The 18,819-nt window shown below is 47.8% G+C and overlaps 1 protein-coding gene across 1 annotated transcript; it reads right to left on the bottom strand.

The window, feature by feature from the left end:
* Positions 1 to 8,033: 8,033 nt before the first annotated feature.
* On the bottom strand, positions 8,034 to 14,124 carry LOC125546545. Its single transcript, XM_048710770.1, has 8 exons — positions 12,900 to 14,124; positions 11,735 to 11,774; positions 11,568 to 11,629; positions 11,117 to 11,214; positions 10,863 to 10,921; positions 10,672 to 10,776; positions 10,293 to 10,587; positions 8,034 to 8,135 (listed from the first exon to the last, which is right to left on the bottom strand). The coding sequence occupies exons 1-8, from the start codon at positions 14,104 to 14,106 to the stop codon at positions 8,034 to 8,036; spliced, it is 1,968 nt and encodes a 655-aa protein (XP_048566727.1). The 5' UTR covers positions 14,107 to 14,124.
* Between the last annotated feature and the right edge of the window lie 4,695 nt (positions 14,125 to 18,819).

Raw genomic sequence — 18,819 nt, 5'->3', positions numbered from 1 at the left:
CTCATCTGTTAGACGGACACTTTAATGTTTTTTAAACTTATTTGAACATCAGACTATTTTGCGTTCAGTATGCAGCATTCAAAGCGACGCCGTCAATTTCCAACATGTTCTGATATCATTTGATGTTTTTCAGTTATTTACCGATTTGTTTAGAAAGCTAAATGACCGTGAAATTGAAAATCACTACAAAATGAACTCTGAAAATGTTGAAACTTGGCACGATATCATCATTTCACCCGCATAGCATGTGAGAAAGAGTAGAGAGGGTCATGGCAAAAACTCGACGTACTTCGTGTACAATCTGGACAATCTCTTTTGGAGTATCAGGGTTTCGGACGAGAACTCATCTGTTATACGGGCACTTCAATGTTTTTTAAACTTATTTGAACTCTAGCCTTTTTTGCGTTCAGTATGCAGCATTCAAAGCGACGTCATCAATTTCCAACACGTTCTGACATCATTTGCTGTTTTCAGTCATTTACCGATTTGTTTAGAGAGCTAAATGACCGTGAAATTAAAAATCACTATAAAATTAACTCTGAAAATATTGAAACTTGGCATGGTATCATCATTTCACCCGCATAGCATGTGCGAAAAGACAAAAACTATATAAAAAATTTACTCAAAAATAAATAGAAGAAAATAAATAATGCAGAAGAGAAAAAAACTATATAAAAAAATTGTTATATTCACAAAGAAACTAAATACAGCAAAAAAACTACTCAGAAATAAATAGAATAAAATAAATAAAACAGAAAAGACAAAACTATATAAAAAATTTACTCAAAAATAAATAGAAGAAAAATAAATAATGCAGAAAAGAAAAAATTATATAAAAAATTGTTATATTCACAAAGAAACTAAATACAGCAAAAAAACTACTCAGAAATAAATAGAAGAAAATAAATAAAACAGAAAAGACAAAAACTATATAAAAAATTTACTCAAAAATAAATAGAACAAAATAAATAATACAGAAAAGAAAAAAACTATATAAAAAATTGTTATATTCACAAAGAAACTAAATACAGCAAAAAAACTACTCAGAAAAAAATAGAAGAAAATAAATAAAACAGAAAAGACAAAAACTATATAAAAAATTTACTCAAAAATAAATAGAATAAAATAAATAATGCAGAAAAGAAAAACTATATAAAAAATTGTTGGGGCACTGCCCAATGGGCCTGCTAGACCTAGGGTTTGCAAATACAGGCCCAGAAGGGCCAGCAAGCTCACAGGGCAGCGCGCCGAAGTTAGGCCCAGAAGCCTGCTATATAGAGAAGTTCGAAGGAGCAGCCCTGGCTGGGTTTATAAACCAGTGCGGCTGCCCTTCGCTCGGCGAGGTGGGACTAAACATTGTGCACTGCCGGTGGCAGCGCACAACCATTAGTACCGGTTGCTGGCCCCAACCGGTACTAATGTGTGGGTCTTTAGTACCGGTTCAAGCCACGAACCGGTACTAAAGGGGGCCGTTTCCCGTCGCTTGACCTGGCGAAAATTGGCCTTTAGTACCGGTTGGTGGCTCCAACCGGTACTAAAGGCCCCTCATATATATATGGCACTTACGAAATAATCAGTTTCATCGATCCACTTCTTCTCCAACTTCTTCGCGCGACATCGCCGCCGCCGCCGCCGCGCCGTCGCCCATCGCGCGCCACCCTCGCCGGCCCCGCCGCCCTCGCCGCCCCCGCCACGCGCCGTCGCCCCCACCGCCCGTCGTCGCCGTCACCGCCGTCGCCCCCGCCACCCGTCGCTGCCACCCCGTACTACGTCGCCGTCTCGATCGTGCCGTCGCCCCCGGCCCGCCGCCCGTCGTCGCGCTGTCCTCGTCGCATCGCCGTCTCGCACCGCCGCCCGTATGTTGCCGCCCCCCGCTCGTACACACACATATTTTTTTTTACTTATTTTCTGTTTTTTGTTGTTTAGATTAATGTTAGATGAATTGCATAGATAAGAATGTTAATGTTAGATGAATTTTGTGGAAAACATGTTAAATATTAATGTCAATTTTAGATGAATTATCTAGATATTAATTATGTATATATATGAGATTTGAACTAGTTGAATTAATATAACTAGTTTATTTTTAGTATGAAAATTAATAGAACAAGTTTAGTTTTAGTAAGAAAATTTAGGTATATGAGATTATTTGAACTAGTTGAATTAATATAACTAGTTTATTTTTAGTAAATGATTAGTTGAACTACTTGAATTAGTAGAACTAGTTTATTTTTAGTAAGAAAATTTAGGTATATGAGATTTGATGATCTAATTAAAATATTATTATATATAGCTACTTTATATACTTCAGTAAGAAAATTAATAGAACTAGTTTATTTTTAGTAAATTCTTAGTTGAATTAGTTGAATTAATAGAACTAGTTTATTTTTAGTAAGAAAATTTAGATATCTGAGATTTGAGGATCTAATTAAAATATTACTATATAGAACTAGCTACTTTATTTTAGTAAGAAAATTAATAGAACAAGTTTATTTTTATTAAATGCTTAGTTGAATTAGATGAATTAATAGAACTAGTTGAACTAATGGAAGTAGTTGAATTAGTTGAATTAATAGAACTAGTAAGTGTTTAATGTTTCACCTATATGAACATAGGAAATGTCGTCTGACGACGAAAAAGATTTCATTAAGTGCGAATACTGTGAAGACGAGCGCGGCCTGTGCGACAGAAATTTCCTTGTTGATGATAAGCGCTTCAGCATCAAGCTGGATGAGACCTTCGAAGTGGATACAGTAATTCACAACGACAAGTCTTTTTTCGTAATTAAGCATGACTTATATATGCTTCATTTGCTTCAACTTTTAATTTTAATTTTTCACTATTCTACTAACGTATCCCCTGCCATGCAAGAATTTTTATCTTGGATAAGATAGGTTTCAGTCTTAACAAAACTATGGAGGTAAAAAAAGTTTACTTGAAGACCGAGCATGGTTATACCTTCAACGTCAAACTATATAATGCAGACACATACACCTATTTGGAATGCAAAACTTGGCAAGCACTATGCAAGGCTTATGCATTTGAGCCTGATATGGTTATCACCTTTGATATTCGTCCGGAAGATGATATTGAAGGTAATAGAGACATCTGGGTCGATGTGCAGACGCCTCCAGTTCTACCATTATGTGAGTTTATCAACCATATTTATGTCTTCGATATTGTTTATTTAAAAATAGTTGACAAGTAATTTTTATTGACAGCTTATTTCCAATCAAGCAAACATGTCCGACGCTTGGTAGACAGGACCGTCCACTGTCCCGGGGCTGAACTAAACTGCGAGGAGACAAATCATTATGTTTCATGACTTGAGGATCTTGATGCTGTCAAGACAATTTTTTTCCTGCACTTAGAAATGTTAGTACTCAAAACGTGCGACCAATAGTGTTCGTACTGAACTACGGTCACATATATTTAGGAAAGATGGTAAGATTTCTACTATTTCTCCTCAGTGCATCTTTTGCATACATTATTTTTTTAAGCTAAACTTCTTTGCTAAGTATGTTACTATATGATGTTCTTCAACAGGACTCCCGATGAATGTTGTGCTTGATTGGATCGAGACTAAAGGTACCATGAATATTGTTAGCTTAAGGCCAAGATATCCTACAATGCACTTTAGTGCATTCAGGATTTCTAATAGCGAGGAATGCTTAATAGTAAAAGGGTGGAGCAAAATTGTGAACGATCGCAGAGAAGTACTAGGAGGCAGCAATCATAAACGCAACCCACGTTTAGGAGATAGGTTCATCTTCATGCTCCAATATGATGAATCAGGAAAGCTATGCATGTTCTATGCTATTTTACCTGAGAGAGAGCAGCAGGAGTGATTAGCTAGTTCATGCTCTTAGTACTTGTCCTCTCATGTCCGTGTTCTTCGTCCTGAACTTAATCTCAAAGAGTGATTTTCTTTTGTGGTGTTATGAACGCTTATAATATCATTACCATGTTGAACTCGATGATATCTTTGCTTCTGGTACAAGTGAATGTTTCTTCTTTAAGCTAGTGTTGGTGGTGATTAGATAGCGGTAATGACTATATGATGATTAAATAGTGGTAATGAGATGACTATAATGACTAGTATATACCGTTGTTGGTGATGATATATGTGATGCAAGAGTTTTTATATTAATATGATGATGATGATGATGATGATGAGTTATTTTGAGTTATTATATCATTTATGAAAGAAACCGCAGATTAGTTTCAACTGGATGGATCCTAGATAAGTGATCAAGTATATGTCATATTCATATTACCTCGATCACTTAATTAGGTGATCAAGTATAATATGGATATGGCATATACTTGATCACTTAGCTAGGATCCACATGCATCTAGTCGAAACTAATCTGCGATACTTTCACCTAATGATTTAACAACTCATTATAATGTAAAACAATAACTAAATTAAATTGAAAACACAAAATTAAAGTAAAAATAAAAAATAAAACCAAAACACCCCCAACCATTTAGTACCGGTTGGTGTTACCAACCGGTACTAATGTCCTACGCGCACCCGGGCCTGGCTCGTGCCACATGGTGGCACTTTAGTGCCGGTTCGTGATGAACCGGTACTAAAGGGGGGGACCTTTAGTCCCCACTCTATAGTGCCGGTTGTGGAACCGGCACTAAAGGCCCTTACGAACCGGCGCTAAACCCTGGTTCTGCACTAGTGCATCTAGATCACCGTTGGCACCAGGCGGAGGTCGCCGCGGCGCTCCGGGCACGGCGGGAGCTCGGGGGAACGTAGCTGCCGTCGCTCGACTCCGGAGACTCACTAGGCTTAGGAGAGTCGTTGGACTCCCAGGAGTCGTCGCTGCTGCTGGAGGAGCCATCGGCAGGACGCACGGCAGGCACTGCGCCCGTCGCCTCTCCATGCTGACGGTCTCCTCCGGGGCAGCACTCTAGACGGCGGCCTTCCTCGTCGAAGACCTTGAATAACAGTGTGGAGGCGCCGTCATACTCGAAATGGATGGCGAGGGCCCCCTCTGTGCGGCAGGCGCGGGCGACCGCGCCCCGTCCGCGAGTCATGAAGATCTTGCCGGGGGAGACGACCTCAACCTCCGCTCCCATGGCTAGACCGTAGCACCCAGCGTACTGCAGCCACATCTCAAGCGGCCCCCTCGGCGGCATCTCTTCGGCGAAGAACTGCGGGAACCGGATCCACATGCGCGGAGGCATCGCCACCCACATCACGAACTCACGCGAGGAGGCCTCGGCATGGGTTCGCAAGACAGACGGCCGAGCAGCCCCAGCTTGGTCCCCGCGGCTCACACGGCGTGGGACGCTGCCATCTTCTTCCGAGCCTGGCGCTCGGGCGTACAGAGGAAGTGGGAAGCCAGGGGGTGGTCGCTCGTACCAGGGCCGCATCACCTCCTACCTTGCCCCGGCGTCGTGAGGGCGTCGGGACCTCTTCTTTGGTGGAAGCAGCTCGGGCTCCATGAGGGGGGGTTCCCTTTTCTGCTGCAGAAAACCTCCTGATCGGCGCCATGGATGTTTTGGCAAGATAGCAGGATGGAGGGACCAAGAGGAAGAAGAAAGAAGGGACTGCGGGAAGACAAAGATGAGCAAGGGGGGCTCCGTCCCTCCCCTCATTTATAGCCAGGAGGAGGCGAACCGCCGGCCTCCATTATCGCACGTAATGATGATTTTCCTCTGCATGCAGCGGAGTCTCGTCAAGTCGGACGGTTGCCGAGGCAGCGTGGTGAAGCGAAGACGCCCACGTCCCATCAATCGCCATGCGTCGACCAAGGCCGCAGGCGGATGGGGCCCGTAGCGCTCCGCACTTGCCCTTTGGCTTCGCCTCGAAGCCAAGCTCGAGCGCGCCTTGGGCCCGGAGGCTACTGTCGGCGTCCTGGGAATGGGGGTACCCAGACTCGCCTGCCTGCGGCCCATGGCGTGGCCCCATCAGCGGCCTGGTAAGGCCCAGTTCTAGCAACGACGGCTCAAGACCCTCGCGAGGGGCCAAGCCTCGTGAGGCGGACGACACCAAGACCCCCCTGGGGGCGGCCTCACTAGGCTGCCTCCTGAGGAGCAGAGATATCAAGGCAAGGAGCACCTTGCGAGGTTCACATGACGTGAGCCATGACAACCAAGGCCGGGCGGGCCAGTTGGCGCAGCGTACCAGTTTCCCCTTTGGTGCCAAGGGAGCAAGGGCAGGCGCCGAGCCCCGATGAATCAAGCAAAGGTTTCCATATTGGTGCAACAAGACCAAGACCACCAGGACGACAGGACGGAGGTCATCGCGGAGCCCACTACAGTGTCACCACCAGAGCCTTGCAGGCGAAGACTACTTTTGTCAGGATAACTTGTACTAGTTGTCTCCCTTTGAATTTGGCCGTTGTGGGATCCCTTCCTGCCTACATTTGGAAAGAGGACCAAGGCCACTATAAATAGGACTTAGCCACCACCGTAGCAAGGGATGGACCTATCTAGCTAGGAGAGGGATCGGATCGAGAACACCTGACCTTTTGAGGCTGTTCTTCCACTTTACTAGTTCATCATCAGCCCCCCGAGGCAATCCACCATGAAGCTGGAGTAGGGTATTACATCGCAAGGTGACCCGAACCAGGATAAACTGCTATGTCTCTTGTCCCTTGGGTTCGTCGAGCTAGGCTATGGAATCGTTGGGCCGGCAGGTCGGGGAGAAGGAGTTCTTCGTAGGCACCCCATTGTTCGAACCTCTCAAGGGTCTGTGGAGCCCCGAATCCGACAAAAATAATTGTCAAATACTCATCTATCTGTTATTGAGTTGAGAACAATTTTTTTTGTTAAATATGTTATAGATGAATGTAAAACTGTGAATAACTTGTTTACTATTTGATCTGCCCGTTGGATACCCAATGGGTATGGGAACCCGTCGGGTATGGGTACGGGTAAAGTTTCATACCCGTGGATATGGGTATGGATAGAATTTCATACCCATTGACTACACGGGTATTGTATTGCTCCACCCGCCTCATACCCTAACATTGCCATCCTTAATTGTGTACGAAACACCTAATTGCGCATAATTATGCCTAATCGCGCCTAAGCTAAAAAAGCATAAGTAAGTGGCAAAACGCATAATTAACGTCTAGCGTTTTTTTGAACTTTGATATATTCATCTCCAACCCCTCCCATCATACAACTACGCCCATAGCTCAGGCTGGACGTACCGAGCGGGCTTTTAGGCCCGCTCATGAACCGCTTTGGACAGGACCGATCGATCCTGACCCGTTGGAAAAATAGGCCGGTCCGAGCTGGGAATTTCGGCTTGAAAATCGGCCGGTCCGGTCCGGTCTTGTCCCGGTTAACTCGATTGGACCGATTGGACCGAAACAACACGGCTGTTTCTTATGCACCAGTAAACTCACGCGAGGAGCGATTGACGGTTATCTTCACGATTTATTCGAGGTGGTTATTTCTTCACGATTTTCTCTCTCACGATGCGTAAGATTTATGGGGCAGAAACAGAAAGAACGAGGAATATGGGCTAGATCTGATCGTTTGGATCCCCTGCCATCTCACGACTAGCGAAATTGACGCCTCTTCTCCGTCCACTACGCCCACGATTTAGATAAAAGTACTTCGTATCGTAAGTACTATTCCTTTTATTCAATCTAGTAGATACAGAAAGAGCGAGAAATATGGGCTCAGATCCGATTCTCATCCCACGACTAATGAAATGGGCGGTAGTAGGCGTCGGCGCGCCGGCCCAAAGTTTGGGCCGGTCGTGCACTAGCCGTCGGATTGGCCCCCTCTGAGCCGCTTGATTCTTATCCCTTCGGGTCATCTTCTTCTTTCCCGCTGCGCTCCTCTTTCTCATCCTCCTCCTCCTGCGTGTGTGCGTGCCCCTCACACCGCAGCGAGAGCCGGCTGCGCGAGTGCCCATCAATCTCCGCTGTAATTTGCAGCCCTGCCGCCGGTCGCCGCCATTTCGCCGCCGGTCGCCGCCCTCGCCGGTGGTCAACGCCTCCCATACGTTTCTCGTCGGTCGCCAACCGGGTCGCCGCCCTCGCTACCGTGTTGCGTCAAATCTCCTCCTTCCCCCTCCCACCGACCGCCGTTCGAGCAACCCCGGCGACCTTGCAGCGCGCCTCGCTGCGGTGGCCGTCGCAGTTCACCGCGGTGACCTGTCACGGCTCGAAAAAAAGCTTCAGTTGTTGCAGCTTTGGAATTGCTAGTTCCAGCAAAATTAGATACTGGTTGAAGCAAATTTTCTCCCCGGTTGTATCAAAAATTGCTTTGCATCTTTGAAAAACATAGGCTCCAGCAAAAATTCCAAAGGTTTCAGCAAAAAAAGGTGCTGGTTGAAGCAAAACTGCTCGCCGATTGTATCAAAAATTGCTTGCCGATCTCATCGAAGAAGAAAGCCATTGCCGCCGTGAACAAACACCGCCATGGGTGGATGTAGCAAAATTTATCTTCGATTCCAACAAAATCATAACATGGTTGCAGCAAAAAATCGACTGAAAAAAACAGGTGATATCATGGAGATAGATGTAGCACAAATTCGCAAAACATCAGTAGTAACAAAAACCAAAAACAGTTGTAGCAAAATGGTTCGCCGGTTCCAACAAAATTAACGTGGTAGCAGGATTTTGATGGGTGGGTGGTAGCAAATACATGAGCTGGTTCCAGCAAAAAAAACATGCTTGTAGCAAAATCCTGCTGCGACGGCCATGCTGCCGTTCGCAGCAAAAACAACGTGGTTGTAGCAAAAAAAAAATATTGACGTCGGCCCGCCGCTGCGTATAGTGGTAGCAAATCATGTCGCCGGTGGTAGCAACAAACTGCGTGGTTTGCAGCACAAAAAACATTGCCCCCCATCGTCGAGGTTGCATCATCTTCGCGAATGATGTAACAAAAAAATGGTGGAAGCTTTTTGCGATGCCGGTTGAAGCTTTTGTGACACCCTGTCGAAGCATTTTCCTGTTGGCAGCAGCCAGCCCTAGCATCGTTGTTCCCTGGTTGAAGCTTTTTACAACGCCGATTGAAGCTTTTTGTGACGCCGGATGTAGCTTTTTGTTGTGGCCATGACCGGTTCCAGCATCTGTCATTCTTGGTTGAAGCTTTTTGCCTCATCGGTTGTAGCTTTTCAGAACGCCGGTTGCAACATCACGGGGATGTCCTTTGGTATGTGCCCCCATAGCAGCTCGTGGCCATCCCTCATCGTCATCCGCCTGGAGCTCGTAAGCCTTGGCCCCTGGTCTGTGAGCTCATAGGCCATGGCCTCCTGTCGTAGTACCGCCGGTGCTCACCTCCGTCGCATGCGGCCATGGCGAAGGGTGCAGCCACGGCGATGCTATGATCTCGTAGGAGAGAGAAAAAAGTAACTAGAGGAAGAAGAGAATCGGTTGCAAGAGAAAAAAAAAAGGAAACGGTTGGTCATGGGCCCAGAAGATTAGTCAACTACTCGAGGTGCGCTGGGCCGAGGATCTACGTGGATCGAACGCGTGCTATGGAACCGGCGGAAGGTTCGGCCGGCGTGCCGTTCCCAAACATTTACCTAATGAAATTGACGCGTCTTGTACGCCCACTACTAGCACGAATAGGACACCGCTCCACGTCAATCTTGATCCACTAATCACGGAAGGCTAGCACACAAAAAATTATTGGCTCATGCACGTGTTATCATATTTGCATGCGACTAAAAAATCGCTGAGGCAAAACAACAAAAGGGCTGGTTGTGGGCTTCTGCCTCCCGGAAGATCCTGGCGCGCGCGTTCTTGATAGAGCACGAGAACTTCGCCGGCACGCTGGACGACCACGGCACACGCGTTGCTGCTGCCTCCGGTGTGTCGTTCGTGGCCGCGACGGCTCGCTCTGGTGCCTCACTGCGTCCATGGTCACCACGCAGAAGCTCAAGACCACCTCCTCCTCGTCCTGGAGCTGCCACCATGGTCACCACATCTCCATTTGCCGGTCCTCTCGGTCCGGCCCGGGCTTTCCGGCCGCCGGTCCGGTCCCTGAAAACAGGACCGTCAGGCTGCTCGGTCCGGACCGCCGGCGGCCGGTCCAAACGACGGCTCGGTCAGGGACCGGACCGGCCTGGACCATGTCCACCCTGATCCACAGCTCTAATCAATGCTAATTCTTCTTCAGTAGCCAGTGCCATCCGCTAGATCTTACTATTATATATGATCATTGTAATAGAGAGTAAGCAGGAGGCTAGCTCATGAAAATGGCTAGGATAACTAGATCTTAGTTATGTATGATCATGTAATAGCCCTAAGTTAGCATCTCCTGCAATATCATTTCCCGCAAGATCTTCCATACCATCCAGATACCATCCAGCAAAGTGACAACATACCAACAGACATCAGCATGCAGCCGCCCAAGTACCGCCAACAGTTCAAAGCCACATCCCGCCCAAAGTTATTGCGCTTGAAAATATGTTGCTGCTGCTTGTGAGTCCTTTTCTTAGCATGGTTTCGCTTCTTGCTGTGGCGAACCTTCACAGCATTAGAGCCAAGCGACTGGTCGCCCTTCTTCGTATAGCCTGACTTCTCATACTGTTCAAATATTCCTACTACTTGGTACCTTTCTTCAGGAATCACTGTTGGTAGCATACTCTGCAAAAGACTGCAAAGAGGGGAAGGTATAGAAATATCAACAAATAATTATTTTTGGTGATAAAGAAGACACATGTGTATGGTTTTCACTTACTTGTCTAAAATTGGAAGGGCCACAATGATTTTGCTCCTCAGGGTCTCATCACTTGCTTGCTCATTAAATGACTCGGTTAGCAGCATGTCAAAACCGTCAAATGCTCTACGAAACATAGACATTATAGTCGGAAATAACGCTAACTTAATTCCAGTAAACAAGTGCATGAACAGGTTTCTACGTTTATATACCGTAAGAGATGTTGCATGTTATTGAAGGCTTCATCAGTGCATGTAGCATATTTCAGTAGCTGCATCAAAATGTTATAGGATTCAGGAAAAATTAAGATATCATAATTTGAAACCAAGAGCATATTAGAGGAATATAAATTTGATAGCAATTGCATGCGTAGTTCAAAGAGATGATAAATAATTTGAAGCTTGTGGGAACAAACATAAATATACGTTTAAGGAGTACATCTATGAGTCACCAGAACAGAACTTACCGCATGAATATGTACACACAAAGAGGATACTGGGCAACACTCGGTAAGCAGTGCTTTGGATTCCTTGTAAGTTGGCAAGTCACAAGCTAAGAATAGATCTGCAAAGCACCACACAGACGTGAATCTTCTAGTCATGACAGTCACAACTTTGTAAGAACGTATATGTGCAGCAGCAGGAAATAATGCTTCAAGGGCAGTACTTGCTTAACATTTCTATCGGACACAAATGAAGGGGGAAATCAAAAGATATTCAAAGATATTATACTTGACCCGATCATAGTGATATTGCATATTAAACTAACACATTTGCATATTGCCACAAGGAAAATCATTTAAGATCAAGGCCCTAAATATCCACTTGGTTGAAGTTGGCAAACATTCACTTGCACATGTGATATATTAGAACAGAAGTCAGTATAAAAGGCTAAATATATCAAGAGCGGACTAATACCAAGTTCCCTGAACCATTCTCGAGTCTGCTGCACTTGCATAACAAACTGCGCCAAACTCATCCTGGCAACAGTCATGCAACATCAGCATCAGCGTTCAACAAGATGTCGTGCAAATAAAAATAGAGAACTGGAACAAGTGATGGTAGCATAGCAATACATGAATTACCTCTTAAAGTGCATTTCCATGGGATCATACATTTCTGTCCCTGAAAAATTGGACAAATAAATAGTTACATACACAAGATCGGGGAGAACTGCAATTAACTTCTCAAGGGTGCAATTTTAATGGAAGAAGGCATCAACCTTAGTGCCCCCAGAACCATAGGATCGTAATCTAATCATGAAGACAACATGAACGCTTTTGAGATAAAGCCCTGGGGCTACAGAAGTTGCTAGCATAGCCACAGTCACAGCAGTGAGCTATGCATTGGTACCAGAGAGCGACACAGCCCAACAGTCAAGGCCATCCACAGTGGTAAAATGGGGTTTGGGATGTGCAGAAGTTGGTCGACCAGAATGGGCATGAAGGACCGACAACGTAATGATGAAAGGACACTGGATCTAGCCGACTGCTGTAACACACGAGGCTTGGATGACAACATGGTGGCATTTTCATGATAGATGTGGCACTGTGCAGTTTGCACAAGAGCTACTTGTGCTTCGGTATTGTGTAGTGCAAACGACACTTGAGGATAAACTTGTCTCTCATTTGATACTTTAATTAATTTTATTCCAGGAATGGATTTGAATTGGCATCAACAATTCCTTTCTGTTTATAGAAGGAATGGAATGAGCCGGTTCATTACAGCCTCAATTAACATAACATTATGCTAGTAGAACAAGTTAATTAGCCTGCTGACGACAGCAGCTATATCACCTTGCATACTTTTAACATGCAGTAGGTCTACCTATATGACTGAGGTCTTTATAGATAAAGGATCCATACTGGCAGAACATTTTGTGTGTGCCGTCTGCTGCCTCATGCCAGTTTCTATCGCGTAAACATGTATGATGAAGGTTAACAAACAGCTAAAAAGTTCAATGGCAACAGCGTCAATACTCGGTACTTAAACGTACATTCCGAACAAACAGAAAATCAAGAATCCAAGTGATATCATAGTATGAATCAATGCATGGGAAACCCTAGTCTATTTCTAATGTTAACGAACAGCTAAACTAATTAATCTGAAGAGCCCAAATAGTGTCAAAACTGAGACGTTCTCATGAGCACTTACACGTTACGTATATGACTAGCATACTAGCATACAGACCAAGAATTCAAAGATAGCATTGCTGGTTAAATGACATGGAGAGAAAGAAGGAAGAAGCACCTGGGGGAATGTTGAGGTACTTGGGGAAGACGCATGAGAAGCAGAGTGTAGTGAGGAGTTGTTGCTTCGGTTTGACAGAAAACTTTGCCAGTTCCTTGAGAGCTGCATGTTTCATGTCAATAGTGATGGCCCAGGCTCTGTCGTCTTCATCATTCACCTTGGCCATCATGTAAAGCAAATCGTCATTGAGCATGCTCAGAATCGGGCCTTGGAACATCAGGTTCTTCAACTGCATTTGTTGAGTCTCACCATCCCACAGCTGAGGCAATTTAGCAGAAAAGCTTTTGTCAACCGAGATTTTGGCAACATCAACTGTGTAGCGCTCGCACCAATTTCCCTCGGAGACCTTAATATTCCACATTGTGGCTTTCCAACCTGAACCTCTGGTCATAGCATCAGGGTCATCGTATTTGATGTGGACGAATTTAATGAGATCATCGCAGCAGGCAACATTGTAAAAGTACTCAGGGGCACAGTAATTGTCCTCCGGTTTGGTTGGCTCGGGCAAGCCAACGGTTGTCACGGGTAATGGGATTATCTTCATGACAGGATGCCTGCCAAACAGGTCGTCCAGAAGGAGAATGCCATAGCGGGTATCAACCCAGCCCAGCGCGCTTGCTCCAACCTTGATCTGCTCGAACAAGGCATGTCGACAACACAATGGCTTGTCGGCAGGGTCTGATAAGCGGGCCTTCCTGGTCGTCCATGCCTGCGTTTCAGACGAGAAGACATAGGCATCAAACTGGCAAACATCGTTTTGGATATTCCACTTGACGTTGAGGAAGGCCACGGCAAAGTGCTCGCCGTCGGCGTCGCCACGCGGCAAGAGGCCAAACTGCTGCCCGCCGAAGTAGGCATGGTTGGGGTTTGGGAGCAGCCGCAGGGACTGCTTCCCGGCCGTGTAGACGAAGAAGCGGGCGGTGCCCCAGAACTTGAGGCTGAAGAGGACCAAGGCGTCCTCGGCGCAGATAAGCCAGGCGTGGTACTCGTGCTTGATGCCGGGGCAGTTGACGGAGAAGTAGGAGATGCCCGGCGGGTCGACCAGCCAGAAGGACACCTCCACGGCCTGGCCGTCCTCGGTGCGGCACTCGGCGGTGGTCGCGTTCCGGTCCGCCGACACACGCGCCACCTTGCAGAGGATGGCCGAGTCGGGGAACCCAGGGCCCAACGGGGTGGAGGGGTTGAAGGGCAAGGTGGGGAGTGCCATGGATCTGGAGGTGTTGTGCTCGCCGCAACAGGCTAGGGCAGGATTCGGGGATTAGATTGCCTTGCCTTTTGAACACGGGATCGGTCGAGTCGGGGAAGAGGAGGATGGTGGTGGCGCGACCGACTCGGACTACGGGTAATTTGCTTCCCCCCGGCAGGTGATCCGTCTCGTCTCACACAGATTTTATTTTCTTTTTCTTTTGTGGCTAAACACGCTCCGTTCTACTCCTGCTATAAATCAAAATCAATCAATAACACACACAGTTAATCGGAATACAAATTCATTTTTTGAGGGATTAGGATCAATCGGAATACAATTGAGATCACGGGCAGCGATGCCGGTTCACTTTGCAATTTTGCAATATCATTCGTTCAGGCGTTTGGTAGCCTGCATATACCTCAGTTAGATTCCCTGAATGTTGTTTTAGGTTGTTTGGATGTTTGGCATGCATGGACGGGTGAGGCGGTGGCGGTGGCGCCGACTCCAAAGAGCTCGCCGGCAAGCCGGCCTGTATCCGGCTAGCTCGTCGAGCCACTCAGTCGGCTGCAATGTCAGAGAGATTCTTCTTCTGCTCGCTGGAGAGGTCGTCCCACAGGGCTTTTGAGTCTGATGCCATGGCTGATGTGGTGCAAGGAGAAGATGGACTGCGAACTTCCATGCAAAAATCTAAATAAAAAACTACATTTAGTGTGATGTATGTATGCACATGGCAAATCATCTCTTCATCTGGATTGCACAAGATATATTGTTGCTTCCATTAAAGTTTTTTTTAGAAAAGGAGAATATACCCTCGGCCTGTGTATCTGGACGATACATGCAACCATATTATTAATTATTCACAAAGACCATATAAGGTGATACATCAATAAGTCTGAAGCCACCATCTTGGCAACACCGTTGCTACTCCTATCCCTTTGATGAAGGCGTGCCAAATATCCGGGCCTAATACCAAACAGACATCGCACCAAAGCCTAACATCTAAAGTTGGGTGTCCCATCCAAGCCACTACCTGGATTGGGTCCCACACCGATCTGGCACACTCCCAGTGAGCATTGCATGCTGCAAGGGCCGTCACCTCCATCATCCCTCGGTCCATCCTCAGAGCACAGCTGAAGCACCGACCTTGCCAAGCCTCTCTGCCATCAACGCCACCATGACGCCATACAACTTCCTCCTCCTGCGCGAGTCCATCTCCGCGCATCAAACGCCGAATCTCCACAGCGCCACGCCGCCGAGATCCGCCACCATTGATGTGTAAGATGAAGCACTGCTCCACCAAAGACGCTGTCCTCTGGTCCCTCGAGCCCGTGTGCACCTTCAAAAATGACGCCCCCAAGGGGGAAACGACACCAGAGAGCAGCCGTCTTCCGATCTACTGATCTAGGGTTTCCCCCGGAGGTAGGAGAGAGTGGTCTTGAACTTCTCCTCGGCGATGACTTCAGGAAGGGAACGACGCGGACAGCGTCGCCATCATCGGCCTTGGCAATAGCCAATAGCAGGTTTTTCACCCAGATCTGATCGAAGACCTCCATCTCTCGTGCACGGGCTGCCGCCATCCTTGCCAGGATCTGAATGATCCAGGCCACCGCTGCCAGATCTCAGCAAGGAGAAGTCCCCCCACCGAGACCCGCCGGCCGAGTAGGGAAGGCCGAGACCGCGCCCGCAGGACCAGATCCACGATGGATCCGTGACCACGCCGCCGCCTCGAAGCCAACCCCTCGCGCAGCCACCACGGCCTGGCCACTCGCTCGCGCCGCCGTCTGGCCGCCGCGCCGCACGACACTCCCTCGCCGCATCAGGCAAGACTCCGCCGCGCCGCTGCATCTCGCGCTACAGCCGCATGCCGGGAGGAGAAGAAGGGCCCCACCGCCGCCGATGCGCACCGGGCTTCGCCCGGCGGCGCCTTCTGGCGGCGGCGAGGGGAAGGGATGGTGTAGGAGGCGGGCGCGGGGTGGGGGCTAGGGTTCCCCCGCCGCCTCCCGCGAGAGCGATGCGAGGGACGAGGGTTGGGGCTGCTTCCATTAAAGTTGTGCAACCAATCTTTTCAAATCTTAGTGCACCTACTTTTACTGACAAATTCATTAATAAAGTTATATTCAAACCCATGTATACCACGCTAGTAAACAAATACATAAATTGGAGCTCTCCTACCATACTCCTGCAATTTGTGGCTATATATAGTCCACACATAAAACTCACAAGTTAGCTATGAAAGCAACAGAATGAAAGAGAAACATAATTTAAATAAGTATACAACCATTCATACTTTTTTTTAGAAAAGGAGGATGACCCCCGGCCTCTGCATCTGGGAGATGCATACGGCCACTTTATTGATTATTCTCGAGGACCTTACAAAGTATTACAACAATATGCCTGAATCCACCATCTTGGCAACATATAACGCTACTCCTATCCAAAATGATAAGGGGTGCTAGCTGGGCCACTACCCAAACCACTCACCTAAGCCTAACATAAAAAGCCGGAAGCCGAAACTCATTCGGATGCCCCAGCCGAGCCACATACCGGGTCTGGGGCACAATCCGGTCAGACGCACTCGTGTGTCGTCGCCGCCATCTTCCACAGGTCTTCAGATCATATTGAGGCTTCTACCTTGTCTGGCCACTCAACCATCGACGTCACCATGACGCCAGACAGCAACCTCCTCCTGCGCGAGCCCATCTCCGCACATCGGACGCCGAGTCTCCACAGCTCCATGCCATCGATCTCCGCCGCCATCAAAGTGTGAGATGAAACACCGCTCCACCATCCCTCCAGCCAGCAATTGCTCCAAGACGATGCCCCCAGAAGGGTAAGCGATAGAACACCATCATCATCCGATCCAGAGGACCCAGATCTGGGGTTTCCCCCTGTGACGCCCGGATAATTAAGCTACAGTAAACCTCTGCTAATGATGCCACGTCACCTAGGTTACTGTTGGTAAACTCGTGTTAGTTCAAAACGATTCAAATTCAAATTTAAAATATAGGCAAACAACAAAAGTTTTCAAATAATAAAACTAAAATGTTCTGGTTGTGCCAAATAATGCGTAGGTAATTATGGTGGAGAAACCACACTTGTATAAAATATGTAAATACTCAAAATGAATAAAATAGTAGCAAAAAGAATTAGTTAAATGATTATGAAATAATAAACAATTACAAATGATTTTATATTAGGTGCCAAGTTAATTGCGGTAGCGGCATAAGTGTTAAAAATATTTAGGTGCAACTTGGGTTTTTCATAAACACCGAAATTTAATAAAATAGAAAAGAAGAAAAGAAATAAAATAGAAAAAAAGCAAGCTAACAGAAAACTAAACTAAAACAAAAGAGACCCCCCCCCCCACTGGACCCCTTGGCCCAACTGGGCCATGGCCCAGCCGGCCGCCCCCTGGCCTATAGGCCACCCCACACCCCAGAAACCCTAATCCCCTCCCTCACAATCCCCCGATCCAGTCCCCTCCCCCTCTCCCCGATCTGGGCGCCCCTCGCCCCGAGCACCATCGCAGCTTGCCGCCCGGTGGCTTCACCGGCCGAGGCCACCTCGCCGCCGCCCGTCATCGTCCCCCTGCTCCCACCTCCGTCGCCACTCCCGCGCCAGAACCCTCCCCCACCGACGCCTCGCCAAGCCCGATGCCTCCCGTCGTCATCACCGGCGCCAGCCGCCGCCTCGCGTGCGCTGCCCCGCCGCCGAGCTCCGTCGCTGGATCCGCACCAGCTCGCCGCCCGTCCCCATCCTCCTCCTCGCCGGACTACCTCAAGCCTCGCTGCCCGATCCCCTGCTCCGAACGTGAGCACCTTCTCTTCAACCTCTCTCTTTCCCGTCGCCGGATCAGCCACGCTCGCGCTCTCCCACTCGCGCGCGGCCCTCCCCCTCGCCTTGCGGTCCCCGCACCACCGCGCCCGCTTGTCGCCGGCCCCGCAGTTGACCCGTCGTGCCATGCTGCCTCCACCCGAGTGCTGCTCCCCCTGCTGCGGCCCCGTGCGCCTCCGCCGCGCCGGAGCCCCGACCGTGGCGCTAGCCACGCGCGGGCCATGACCTCGCCGGCTCTGCCTTCGCTCCCCTGGTAGCCCCGCCACCACCGGAGCCCCGCACCTCTGCCCCCCCCCCCCCCGCATCGCTCCATCAGGCCGTCGTCGCCTGCTACTGCTGCTACTGTTGCAGTAGCTGCTGCCATTGCCTGGCGCCGCCCCGACCGCCGTTGGCGCCGCGTGCCCGCACGAGTCCAGCCGGTCCACTGTTGGATTAGTGGGGATAACCCCCGGATTAGATTAAGTGCTAATGCCCCTTGTGAGTATGACTAGTGGGGCCCGCCCCCTGTTAAAAAAAGAATTTCAAAATAACTAAATATATTTAATAATTAATTAATTAATTTAATAGTTAATTAACTTAATTAATATTGCTTAGTTAACTAATTAACTACCTCACTAGTTCAATGAGTCAATGACAAGGAGGCCCCACCCTCCTGTTGACCAGTCAAAGTTTGACTGGTCAACTGGGTCCACTGGCCCACATGTCAGCCTTTGTGTACATTCTGTGTACACAGGGCTGGGTACCCATAGCATTTTGTCTATTAATTTTGAAATACAAATAATTTGGGAAATTGATTAAATCTTTAAATATTAATATAAAATAATCCGTAGCTCGGATGAAAAAGTTTTATACATGAAAGTTGCTCAGAACGACGAGACGAATCCGGATACGCGGTCCGTT

This window comes from Triticum urartu, chromosome 3 (assembly GCF_003073215.2).
Source record: "Triticum urartu cultivar G1812 chromosome 3, Tu2.1, whole genome shotgun sequence".
Lineage (NCBI taxonomy): Eukaryota > Viridiplantae > Streptophyta > Magnoliopsida > Poales > Poaceae > Triticum > Triticum urartu.
The sequence above is the reverse complement of the archived record's forward strand: the minus strand, read 5'-3'. Positions and strand labels throughout refer to the sequence as shown.

Excerpts from the sequence above, each read along its gene's own strand:
- LOC125546545 (XM_048710770.1), bottom strand. The coding sequence starts at position 14,106 with ATGGCACTCCCCACCTTGCCCTTCAACCCCTCCACCCCGTTGGGCCCT. Across the intron at positions 11,775-12,899 it reads GTACCTCAACATTCCCCCAG|GGACAGAAATGTATGATCCC; the intron begins GTGCTTCTTCCT and ends CCAATTTTTCAG. Across the intron at positions 10,588-10,671 it reads GCCCTTCCAATTTTAGACAA|TCTTTTGCAGAGTATGCTAC; the intron begins GTAAGTGAAAAC and ends CCCTCTTTGCAG.